The following is an 11,855-nucleotide window of genomic DNA, read 5'->3' on the forward strand; positions in this document are numbered from 1 at the left end:
CAGAAACCCTTGGTACAGGGACCCTCTATCCGCAACCCGAGGACGCGTTCGGTAGCTTTGTCATAGGCCCTTCGGTTTGATTCTAGAGGAATCAAAACCGAAGCGAATATATATCTTCAGCATAAAAATTAACCACTAATCACGGTTCAAATGAACTTATTCTCATGTTTGGATCAGTTCTGAATGCATTTTGTGCAATAATCATAATAATGATATGCTTCTATAACCAGAAGGTTCGTACCTATTGTAGGTACTTCCCCTGATATGAAATTGCTGACGTGGTTAATGTTGTAAAAAAATTATAATAATTTTAATAGGGTAAGGAGGGGCAGCGCCAACTAGTGAGGCAAAGGTGATTTTCCTTATAGCATAGCTATTATTTAACAATTTTAGTTCTACTTTGCATCAAATAAATCTATTTTATCAGAGTGATAGTGTTACTTACTAAATCTTGAAAATTGACGTTGTAAAAAAAATTATACAAAAAACAGTTTTTGCCACGAAAAAATGGGAGTTTCTCTGACAGAAATATAATGTTTTCAACTTTAATGACAATATTTACAGTGTAAAAACTTGATATTTAGACAGATAAACCAATATCACATAATTTAATTATATTACTTAGACGTAATTCAAGTCCAAAATATATTAAATCTCATAAATAAGTGAGGCTTGGTTAGAGGAAAAGACCCGACGAAAATACTATTTACAAGTGATTTGGTGATACACGTGTCACAAGTTTCGTCGATACATGATTGGAAATGTAGAACAGCAACTTATCTTGTGGGCTACATGGAAGAAACTATTAAATATTATTATTATCAATCCGGTCGGTGTGCAGGTAATTTTATTGGTAAGGTAGAAACATTGCATAAAGTCCGTTTCTAGTAGAATATCAACGAATAAGAGGTTATATTATAGCTATCTCTATTTTTATTCAAAATAACTTATTCTGCATGTTGGATATATTTAAAAATAATTTTTCCAGTACATAAAATACCACAGAAGCAAACCATCATATTTTCTTATCTTCAAATGTTTTGATTTCCACAAAAAGCTGCAGACGGCTTTGTCCTCAGGTGAGGGGCAAAGCCAACGAAATACATCATGTTAGAAATAATTAAATTTTAGAAAATTTGGTGTTTAAAATTCACATTAGCAGTCTCTTTGAACAAAAAATAATTGTTTCAATTAAAGTTTTTGATGTATCTTATAGAACTATATTGACGTATGTGTTGTGAATAAACAAAAGCGTTTTATACGAAGCGGCCATCTATTTGGATAATTCTCCACCAAGGTAACAACATCAGCAAGTCTCACAGTTTCACTGCATTTACAATTGTTTACATTTGATTTCCAGTGAAATATTACTGGTTGAAATAGCCAGAAGTGTGTCACTCACAAGAAATGAGAATTCACTCGTTCACTTAGTGGAATTCCTGCACTGGTTTAATCAGTGAGGTTCACTGGTTTCTAAATACCACATGATCCCTTGGATCATGCCAATTCCAGTAGTCACCTGGTCGTACGTCTTGTCGCCTGCCAGCTGTTTAAATATGACACTTATCCTTTATCACTATTATGGAAACAGTTTCAAAATTATATTTTAAAAACCACATTTTACGCCCGCGAAAATAAAAGAAGACCGGGCAGCAATTTTCATGTGTTTTTGGGAATTTTTTAAACGCTATGATTCTGGTAATTTTTGGTTCTATGAAAAAAGGCATCAGGATCAATTGTCCGCCTTTTTAAATAATATGAATTTCCGCAAAGAAAATTTTTGAATCTTGAAAAGAAGTGGTCTCAAAAATATTCAAAATGCACTTACTTTTTTAATTTTAATCCAAAATGACTGGCCCGCGAACTTGGCCTTCAGTTTAGGACAGTTAAAGAGTGAACCAAAGGCCAATCTAACAGAATAATTTTTTCACAAGTTATGGTTCTCACAGTCAGGCATACAAACATACATACATACATACACACTGACATATATTCATGCATACATACATACATACATACATACAGTCAGACACATTCGTAAGAACCTGTTTTTCGAATTCAGGGAGACTCAAAACGTGGACATTTGACCAAAAATGGGGGGGGGGGGGGGGGGGGGGGGTTGAGACAAATCTAATGCCTTATCTAATGAGAATGTAAAAATCGACTTTTTGTATCCAAGAGCTCTTTGAAAAGATCATGCATAAAAAGTGGAAAATATTTTTTTTATATACTAAATGATTTTTATATTCTAGATCTGGTGCAAAGATAGGTGATAGAATGACACATAAACTGTATTATAAGAAAAATTCACCCGTATATAACAATGACATTTATTCTTATCATCCTGTTTAATAATTAGAACAGAATGGCTTTAGATCAGAATATCAAAATATGTTTCAGATGTAGTATAAAGATATGCTACAGAATGACACATAAACTGTATTATAAGAAAAAATCATTAATATTCTCAATAACGACTGAAACCATTGCAATCGAAATAATAACAGAAAACACACAAGGAATAAATGCATGCTACGAGTATATAAAGAAACATGAAATTCCTGAATTACCAAACTTGGCATTCGAAAAAATTGAAAGATGTCTTTTTTCCAATCTTAGTGATAAACTGGATTACAGGCTTAAATATTGTTGAAATCCCTGTTGGACATCGAAGACCTATACTGAGTTTCATCTACCTAATGATTATGATAATTTTTTATTATTACATTCCATTCTCAAAAGGACTTTCCATATGTAGAACTGAAGGTCACGTTGTAGGTCAAATGCTCTTCGAAATTATTTGGTTTTATAATGGATTCGTTGGATTGATTTCGATAATGATCGGCTGGTATTACCAAAAGGTACTCATTTCATTCATACAATTTGTACAAGAAAACGTGTTAACCCTTGATTCGACAGTGTTTTTTATTTTAGAAACAAAAAATGCACTCTGAGCATAGTTAGTTACAAGCTTCTTCAACAGAAGAAGCATTAATAGAAAAAATTAACTTGTTTCACTCCAAGAACTGCAATGCATAATAAATATATTATCTGGCTACGATTTAACTGTATATTTAAATTAATATTCAAACTTAGGTCGTTCGACTCTGCATTCAAAGAATAGAGTTAATAGATGCTTCTCTAGACTCGTTTGGACTAGAAAATAATCATGGCAAGAGTTTTGTACGTTTAGTACTCACCCTAATTGTAACTTTTTCTGGAATTTTCCTTGTAGTTGCCACTGATGTTTTTTGGTTCTTAAAAGAACATAGCCTGGAAGATAGTATATACTGTGCTTATACATCTTCAGCTCCAGTATTCTTACAGATAATTATCGATTTAAGTTTTGGAACAATGGTCACGTATGTATTATTTTACACTTCTTTATAAATATTTGATTAGGATAAAAAATTATTATTGAAATTTACATATTTTATAGAACTATAGGTTACTCTTTTAGAAATATAAATGCTCTATTGGAACAGGGTGCGAATAAGAATTTGCTTCTGGGAAAAGCTTATCTAAATCGAAAACAACTTAAGATAAACACCTTAGTTCTGCCCGCTGAATTTAACTTTAACACTCCGGACAAATCAAGCAATTTGATTCAGTTAATTAAGCGAGTATTAACGTCTTATCTTTTAAATTATGAATTTTAATAAATAATAAAATTTGTGAAATATTTGTGAGTATTATAAATCATATAAATATAGACATCAACATCTGGAACTCTCGAAAGTTGCGTGGGAAGTAGAGAAGGTGTTTGGATTGCAAATAGCAATGTCAATGGTGACAAATATCACATTCATAATTGGGAATTCTTATTATTTATACAATGAGATATTTAATGACGATTCAGTGGAAGAAAGTGAAGCAAGATTAGGTTATATAGCAAACGAATTTTGCTGTTGCTTTTTATATCTTTCAAGAGTTTTGTACGTGAATGATACATGTGCAAGAGTCACAGCTTATGTAAACACTTATATTATAATATTTATAAATATTAGATAAAGTTCCGAATAGTACATACCTTAAAATGATTTGAAACTTCGTACATCCATGTATTTTGACTCGATAATTACAAAAAGATAGTGAAAATACCCGAAAACTTGATTTTCAAGGTGAAAACCATGAAAACCTCATACAAATCATGTTTTTTTTGTGTTTGTGTTAGAAAATAAAAAAATTTACGAAAAAGCCTCAAATAAAAATGGTAGATATTTTAAAAACATATGTTTATATGAAGCAAATTTTTATACTGTGAGTAATAGTTTTCGAGAAAAACGACAATAAATATGAAAATATCACAGAAATAAAGAACAATATGTAGCGGTGCCACAGCGCTGCCTTCCTGCCCCCACGAGATGTTAAAAATAGATAAGGGTTAGACCAACATTATTTCCGTAATCAGGCGTAGCAGTGCTTTTCCGCCCACACCGAAACGTTGGAAGTGGGTTTCACCGACATTATTTCTGTGACCAGTCACAGGGGTGCTTTCTCGTCCCCGCGAGACGTTGGAAAGGGGTAAGGTTGTGACCAACATTAATTCTGCGACCAGCCATAGGGGTGCCGTCCACCCACGAGACATTGGAAAGGGGGAGGGGTTCGATCAACATTATTTCTGTGATCAGTCACAGGGGTGCCTTCCTCCTACGAGACGTTCGAAAGGGGTAGGGATTTGACCAATATTATTTCCGTCATAAATCACAGGGGTGCCTTCCTCCCACGAGACATTGGAAAGGGCCAGGGGTTTGACCAACATTATTTCTCTGACAAGTCATAGGGGTTCCTTCCTCCCACGAGACGTTAGAAAGGGGTAAGGGTTTCTGAGCAACATTATTTCTGTGACCAGTCAAGAAGGAGCCTTACCGTCCTCCTCGAGGCGTTGGAAAAGGGTAGTGGTTTGACCAACATCATATTTGTGAACAGCCACAGGGGTGCCTTCCTCCCATGAGACGTTGGAAAGGGGTAAAGGTTTGACCAACATTATTTCTGTAATCAGTGACAGAGATGTCTTCCCACACCAGACGATACGTTGCAAAGGGGTAGGGATTTGACCAACTTTATTTCTGTGACCGGTTACAGTGGTGCCTTCCCGCCCCCACGAGATGTTGCAAAGGGTTTGACCAACATTATTTCTGCAACCTGTCACAGAGGTACACTACTACATATTGTACTGTATATCTGTGATTTTTCATATTTATCGTCGTTTTTCTCAAAAAATATTACTCGCAGAGTAAAAATGTATTTGACATAAAACGTAAGTTTTTAAAAGATCTAAAACGTTTATTAAAACCTTTATTATTTAATAAGATAAATAAAAAAAATAAAAATTTTTATGAGTTTTTCATGGTTTTCACTATGAAAATAAAATTTGCGGGTATTTTGACTACAAGTTTCGTAATAAGCGAGTTAAAATACATGGGTATACGCAGTTTTAAATCAATCGAAGGTATGTTCTACACGGAAAATGGACCCTAAATATTATTTAATTTAATTACAAAGTGACTCTTTTTGTATGTATTTTTTTAATTTCTAGGCACATAAAGCTGAACAACTTATTTACTCTGCAAATAGGAGCAATCATGATACCGAACTAAGAGAAGAGGTAATGAAGATTATGGTTAGATTTACAGTTATAGTTTTATTGTTTACTTATATTATTTATTTCTTAGATTGAACAATTTTCTCTGCAACTAACTCAAAGGCCCTTGTACTTTTCGATGTATGGTTTAACCACTCTGGATTATGGATTTGTTGCCAAAGTAAGCTACAATATTAAATCTTCCTAAACCGTTAAATGTATAATAATTTTTTGTATCAGTTTCTAGGAACCATTATGACTTACCTAATCATTATTATTCAAATAGAACCAAAACCATCAGGCAATGTTACTGATACGACCACGGAAGTCTATACTAATCTCACTACTCCAATCTTCTAGATTAAATGAGAATGCAACAACTGCACACCGGATAATTTATATTTTGTATATTTCATAAAAATGGTGCACTTTTGACGCAAAACGAGAGGAGTGTTGAAACTTTTCACAACGTACATAGTTATATTCAAGCATAAACACACTTTATAACCATTTGGAAAATTATTAAATTATTAAAAGCGATTAAAATTGAAATTTAAAAATTGTATCTCAGAATTACTTTTAAATAAAAATATGATTGGTTAATAAAATTAACCAGCCATTCTTGGCTGGTTAGCGAGTTAATCAGCGATTAAAGGGAGTCAACATAACCTCAAAGTTGAGGTTCAAGTATAGTGTGAAATATTTTTTGAATTTATAACGATATCTTGTATAACGATGTGCATAAACAATAACACGTCGCCGCTCGTCGTTCGTGAGCAGTCGAGGTATATTTTGCGCGAAAATACATGTGCGAAATCAGCCAATCAGAATTACCATTACAACATAAACACGCAGAAATTAGACTTATTGTGAACAGAGCATACGGTTGGGTAACCAGAGGTTAAGAATTCATTGTGGAACGCGCCACAAGTTAATCGTGATTAAAACGCTGATTAAAAAATAATCACGATTCGCTAATCATGGATTTAATCACAGCTAGTGGAATCGGCCCTAAGTGTGTGATTACCTATATAACATCTGTCGGGAATTTCATCGCCAAGATCTGACCGTTCGCGCGAGAACTACGGATTGATCATAACGCACTCAACATGTCAAAGCTTCTGACCATCAGGCAGCATATTGTTGACAGAATAAGGGCACTATCTGGTGCTAGGAGAAGTCTAGAGCGAAGGGAGAGGTGGGTCAGAAAAAATGAACAGTTTTTCTCTGGCCCATCTCAACTCTTCCAAGATCATCCAGTTACCGTCGATCATCAATCCAAACGAAATGCGGTCGAAGCATTTTGGAGAGTAGTCTACAAAGTCCAGCATCCGCTGAAACAAGACTTAGAGAAAATAAATAGCTTCAATAAGCTATGCAGTACCCTTATAACACATGACCAGATGGTATCAACACTTTCTGGTGGAAAAAGTTTTCTTCATTCCACCAGCATCTGGATCGCATTTTCACCTATACTTAAAATCGGAGAAGCCCATTCCGGAGTCGCTGATGGAAGGGCGCATAGTGCTTTTGCCAAATATAGGAAACTTAGATAATCGGACTGGAGCACAGTAGGCTGGATCAGGAATTTACTATTCAAAATCACATACAGCTTACAATTCTTAACCGATTTTCAATTTTCTTCAATAGAAATAATCAGCGATAGTTGCGCAAGAGCATGTATGAATTAGATTTTTGAATTTTTATTATCTTCTATTTTTTACATAAACAAACAAAGAGACAAAATAAGTCATTTTTCACTTATTATTTTTTATCTGTAAATAAATAATTCAATTAATTTCTTTCTTCATAAAAGTATATGTCAAAGCATCTTAGAAAAATAAATAATTAGTCGTTTTTCGAATATAATTGTTATAAACAAATTATATTAACAATAATGTCAACATCATGAATTGTTTGCTTGAAAAGTATATTTGTAAGTTGCATTTGCTTGATTTTATCGGCAAAATGATACTTTTTTAGTGGTAATTATTAGTGATGCAGACATGTCATGCGACATTATTCGTTTATTTCATGAACAAATTTTATACACAAATGCAAAGTTTGTCCATTTATAGACAGAAATTATTCGTTTTTGTCACTGACCGTCCTTAAAATATAGAAGTGGTGATGTTTAAAGATGAAAAATTGTTATTCGATATTATTTGTTTATTTTAGGCTTATAGATCGATAATTTTTGTTTATTTTGTAAACAAATTTTATAAACGAATGCATAGTTTGGCTATTTATAGAAAGAAAGTATCGTTTTTTCTTTCCGATCATCTTTAAAATGTATAAGTGGTGATGTTTAGTGATAAAGACTTGTGATTCGATATTGTTTGTTAATTTCATAAACAAATTATAGAAACAAATGCATTTTTTGGACATTATTGGGTAGAAGTTCATCGTTTTTCTCTCTTATCGCCTTCAAACTATATCAGTGATGATGCGACGTTATCATATTTATTTATAATATTTGTTTATAAAATTAACAAATAATATCGAATGATAAGTCTTCATCACTAAACATAACCACTTATATATTTTAAAGATGATCGAGAAGAAAAAATGATTCTATAAATTTTTTTATAAAATAAACAAACATTATCGATTTACAAGCCTGTATTACTAAAAACCTCCAATAATACAATTTAAAGGCGACAAGAAAAAAAATGGTTTTCTGTCCATAAATGTCCAAAATATGCATTTGCTCATATAATTTGTTTATAAAATGAACAAATAATATCAAATGACAATTTCTTATCTTTAAACATCACCACTTCTATATTTTAAGGACCATCAGTACCAAAAACGAATAATCTATGTCTACAAATGGACAAACTTTGCATTTGTTTATAAAATTTGTTTATAAAATAAACAAATAATGTCGCATGACATGTTTGCATCACTAATAATTACCACTAATACAAACTGAAGGCGATAAGAAAGAAAAACGATTACTTTCTGCACTTAAATGACCAAACTGTGCATTTGTTTATATAATTTGTTTATAAAATAAGAAAATTATAGCAGAAAACAAATTTTCATGATCAAGTATCATTTTGTCGATATAATCAAGCAAATGCAACTTACAAATATACTTTTCAAGCAAACAATTCATGATGTTGACATTATTGTTAATATAATTTGTTTATAATAATTATATTCAAAAACCCACCAATTATTTATTTCTCTAAGATGCTGAAAATCGGTTAAGAATTGTAGGCTGTAGGTGATTTTGAAAAGTAAATTTCTGATCCAGCCCACACCGCGGTGTGGAGGGAGATGCATGAACAAGGCACGATACGAGAGAACTTGCTTATCGAGAGCTGTGTCTGCAAAGACTCAGCATCCTACCAGCGCTGCCTGTCGATGGTATGGATTTACTACCAGAAAGCTTTCCGTTCAACCTCCCATAGAATTATCATCTGTCCACAGGGTCCACCTGCGGATAGTACACTTGAATAAACGAGTGTCAGATTCCGTACGTCTCGGTCAACCCTTAAAACGCTTGGTTGACGCATTCTGTTCCATTATCCGAAACGAGAATATCCGGTGCACCCCATCGGTTCAAAATATTATCCTCGAAAGCCTTGATAATTGTCTCGGCGTTCGCACGTCTCATGGGTGCCAATCTACCCAGTTGGTATAGAGTTCTTCGAATAACACTAATTATTTGAATCCTAGTGCTGTTTTTTGACATGGAGCCATTATGTCGGTGGCCACCACCGTCCAAGGCTGCTGGACCAATCAGCGGCCCATTAGGCTTGCTGCAGATCTTTGGTCAGCCTTGATTCGCTGGCAGGTGTCGCCCGATTGCACCCATAGAGAAATGTCACGACACATGTCTGGCCAGTAATACTGAACCGAGGTTCTCCGGTATGTTTTGTCGATTCCTAGATGTGCGGCTTTGGGGTCATTGTGCACCTCGCCGAAGACTTGCTCTCTTCTGTCGGCTGGCACTACAAACTGCTCAGCCTTCAGGTCTTCGATAACCGTATCTATTAACGGATTCAGACGGTACCGATACAACATTTCGTCAACGATCTCCGTGGAATTTTCTAGGGGTCTCTTCCACCTCGTGGATTCGTTTACGATAATACTCGTCCTCCAAAGGCTCCATAGCGGCTACGGGAAATGTTACCTGCTCCTGATTAATCCAAGAAAGGGCGCCTGGTACATGTTGAAAAGCTCCTTTACAGTGTACGACCTCAAACTCTTACTCAAGGAGGTCGCGTACCCATCGCGCCAATCTACCGGTTGGATTGAGGAGGTTGTGTAATGATCGCTACGAACTGTGGTCGGTGATTGCCGTGAAGTGAACCAGCGTGTCCAGTTCTTGTCGCTCCTCAGCGGTTATTTCTCTGAGGCCGCAACTCTTATCTAATGTGGCCGAATTTCCGTCCCTCCTCTCCACTTCCAACTTGGTACACTCCTCGGTATGGTGGTGGAATATTTCTGGGTAGTCCGCTATTAAACAAGTTTGTTTGGTCCCATCGTGTACTATTCCAAATGTGTGAATGAAGTCCATATTCAAGATTAATATCTGCAGTCATAACCCCTTGGTTCGATGTCGTATGCAGAGTAGCCTTGTACCACTCTGCTATGACCAAGCCAATATCTCTGATGATTCTTCGGAATTCACTGCCATCGATTAAAGCAAGGTCTTTAGAGGTGTTACTGATTCGGGCAGTCGTAAAGACTCGCAAGGTCCTCCCTTGGAGGCTCCTTAACTTTTCATCATAACGTTGCCGACGGAGCTTCAATTAATGATGCTGCGGATGGCTCATTCGAGCTGAGCAGTGCTAGCATCACCTAATTTTCATGCCAGGATTCGGTTATTTTATCACCCGCGTTCTTGTATTAGGAACGGTGGTATCTTCAATTTCTACAGCACTCAAGCCTATTCTCTTCCCGTATGTCTCGGTCGTCCTAAGGGGTTAATTCGGGAGTGGAGGAAGAAGGGTTGACCCTTACACCTTCTCCCTTTTTTTGGTTTCCCGAACACTTCCCGGACAATTCGCACTGTTCAGTGGTCACTTTTTCCTTGCCACATTGGCGACATTAATTGCGCCTCCTTTTATTTTGGCATCCAATTTGGAAGTAACCTTTCTATCGGAAGTTACAACATTCAACCTCCGAATCATCCCCCTCTTTTCTTGAGGTGGATGGCTCTGAGCCCCTTTTTGGTGATTAGGCAGACTTCCCCTTAGATGATTTCGCTGAGTTTCTTCGGTTCCAAGGTTTCCTATTGTCACGTCCGTAGGATCCATCGAACTTAGGTTAATTCGTAAAATCCACGCTACCTGTGTCTATAGCTGATCAATGCTTTTCGCTGCCAATGGCTGCGATAAGCATTTTTATCAGGTCGACCAACTCCGAAGAGCTCTGTGCCACAGAACTGCCATTTTTAACCGGGGGCCCCTTACGTTCGTACGCATATTCTGTCCATTCCAAGAATTCCGTAAATTTCTTAACCTTCGGAGAACACACTGAGTTAATTTGACTCACAAAAAATTTTTTATCGAGAAATTTTTTAAGAAATTTAAAAATTAGGCGGTCTCTTAGGATCTGGTAATATCGTTCGAGGTCCAAAGTATAGTTTTAAATGGTTCCTATAGTCTGCAGAGTGCTCAGTCGTCCTTCAGAAGTGTTTGAAACGTGCTCCAAAGATAGGGGCGTTCTTGGAGAGTTAAATTCCCTGAATTCCGTAATTTAAATGAATTCCTTGCTTTCCGTGAATTCCGTGAATTTCGTAAATGTAGTCTGCGTAAATCCCAATTTTCTTTTAAATTTTCCACTTTTTCTTCAAGACAAGGGAAAAAGATTAGCTCTGTATAGACGTTTTGAGGCTCCGCTTGTACTAAGCGACCCGAGATACATGAAGAATTTATATTTACTCAGAAAATTTAATTAACCATATTGTATATGAATATATCCTGCATAAAACCGTAAGTTTTTCTCAATTTTTCACTATTTTTCCTAAGCCAAGGGAAATATGACTTCTTGTAGATTGACTTTGAGGTCAAATTTAAATTTAGCTACTCAATAAGCATAAAGATTCGTATCACCTTGCCATCGTACAAATATTACATTAGAAGGTCCCAGAATTTTCTTGATTTTTTACTGATCTTCTAGGCTAGGGGGAAATTTTACAATTAAATACCAATGCTGAGGTCGGGTTTGGATTAAACGGCTCAAAATACATAAGGATACACTAGTCTTGTACACCGTTTAGACAACGTTTTCTGTGGGCCTGTGTTATCCCATG

At 35.5% G+C, this 11,855-nt stretch overlaps 1 protein-coding gene across 1 annotated transcript; it reads left to right on the plus strand.

Moving 5' to 3' along the window:
• Positions 1-2,536: 2,536 nt before the first annotated feature.
• On the plus strand, positions 2,537-6,021 carry LOC117182712 (putative gustatory receptor 28b). Its single transcript, XM_033375816.1, has 6 exons — positions 2,537-2,861; positions 3,097-3,362; positions 3,714-3,972; positions 5,540-5,608; positions 5,676-5,765; positions 5,825-6,021. The coding sequence occupies exons 1-6, from the start codon at positions 2,553-2,555 to the stop codon at positions 5,942-5,944; spliced, it is 1,113 nt and encodes a 370-aa protein (XP_033231707.1). The 5' UTR covers positions 2,537-2,552; the 3' UTR covers positions 5,945-6,021.
• The last annotated feature ends 5,834 nt before the right edge of the window (positions 6,022-11,855 follow it).

This window comes from Belonocnema kinseyi, chromosome 2, assembly GCF_010883055.1.
Source record: "Belonocnema kinseyi isolate 2016_QV_RU_SX_M_011 chromosome 2, B_treatae_v1, whole genome shotgun sequence".
Classification (NCBI taxonomy): domain Eukaryota; kingdom Metazoa; phylum Arthropoda; class Insecta; order Hymenoptera; family Cynipidae; genus Belonocnema; species Belonocnema kinseyi.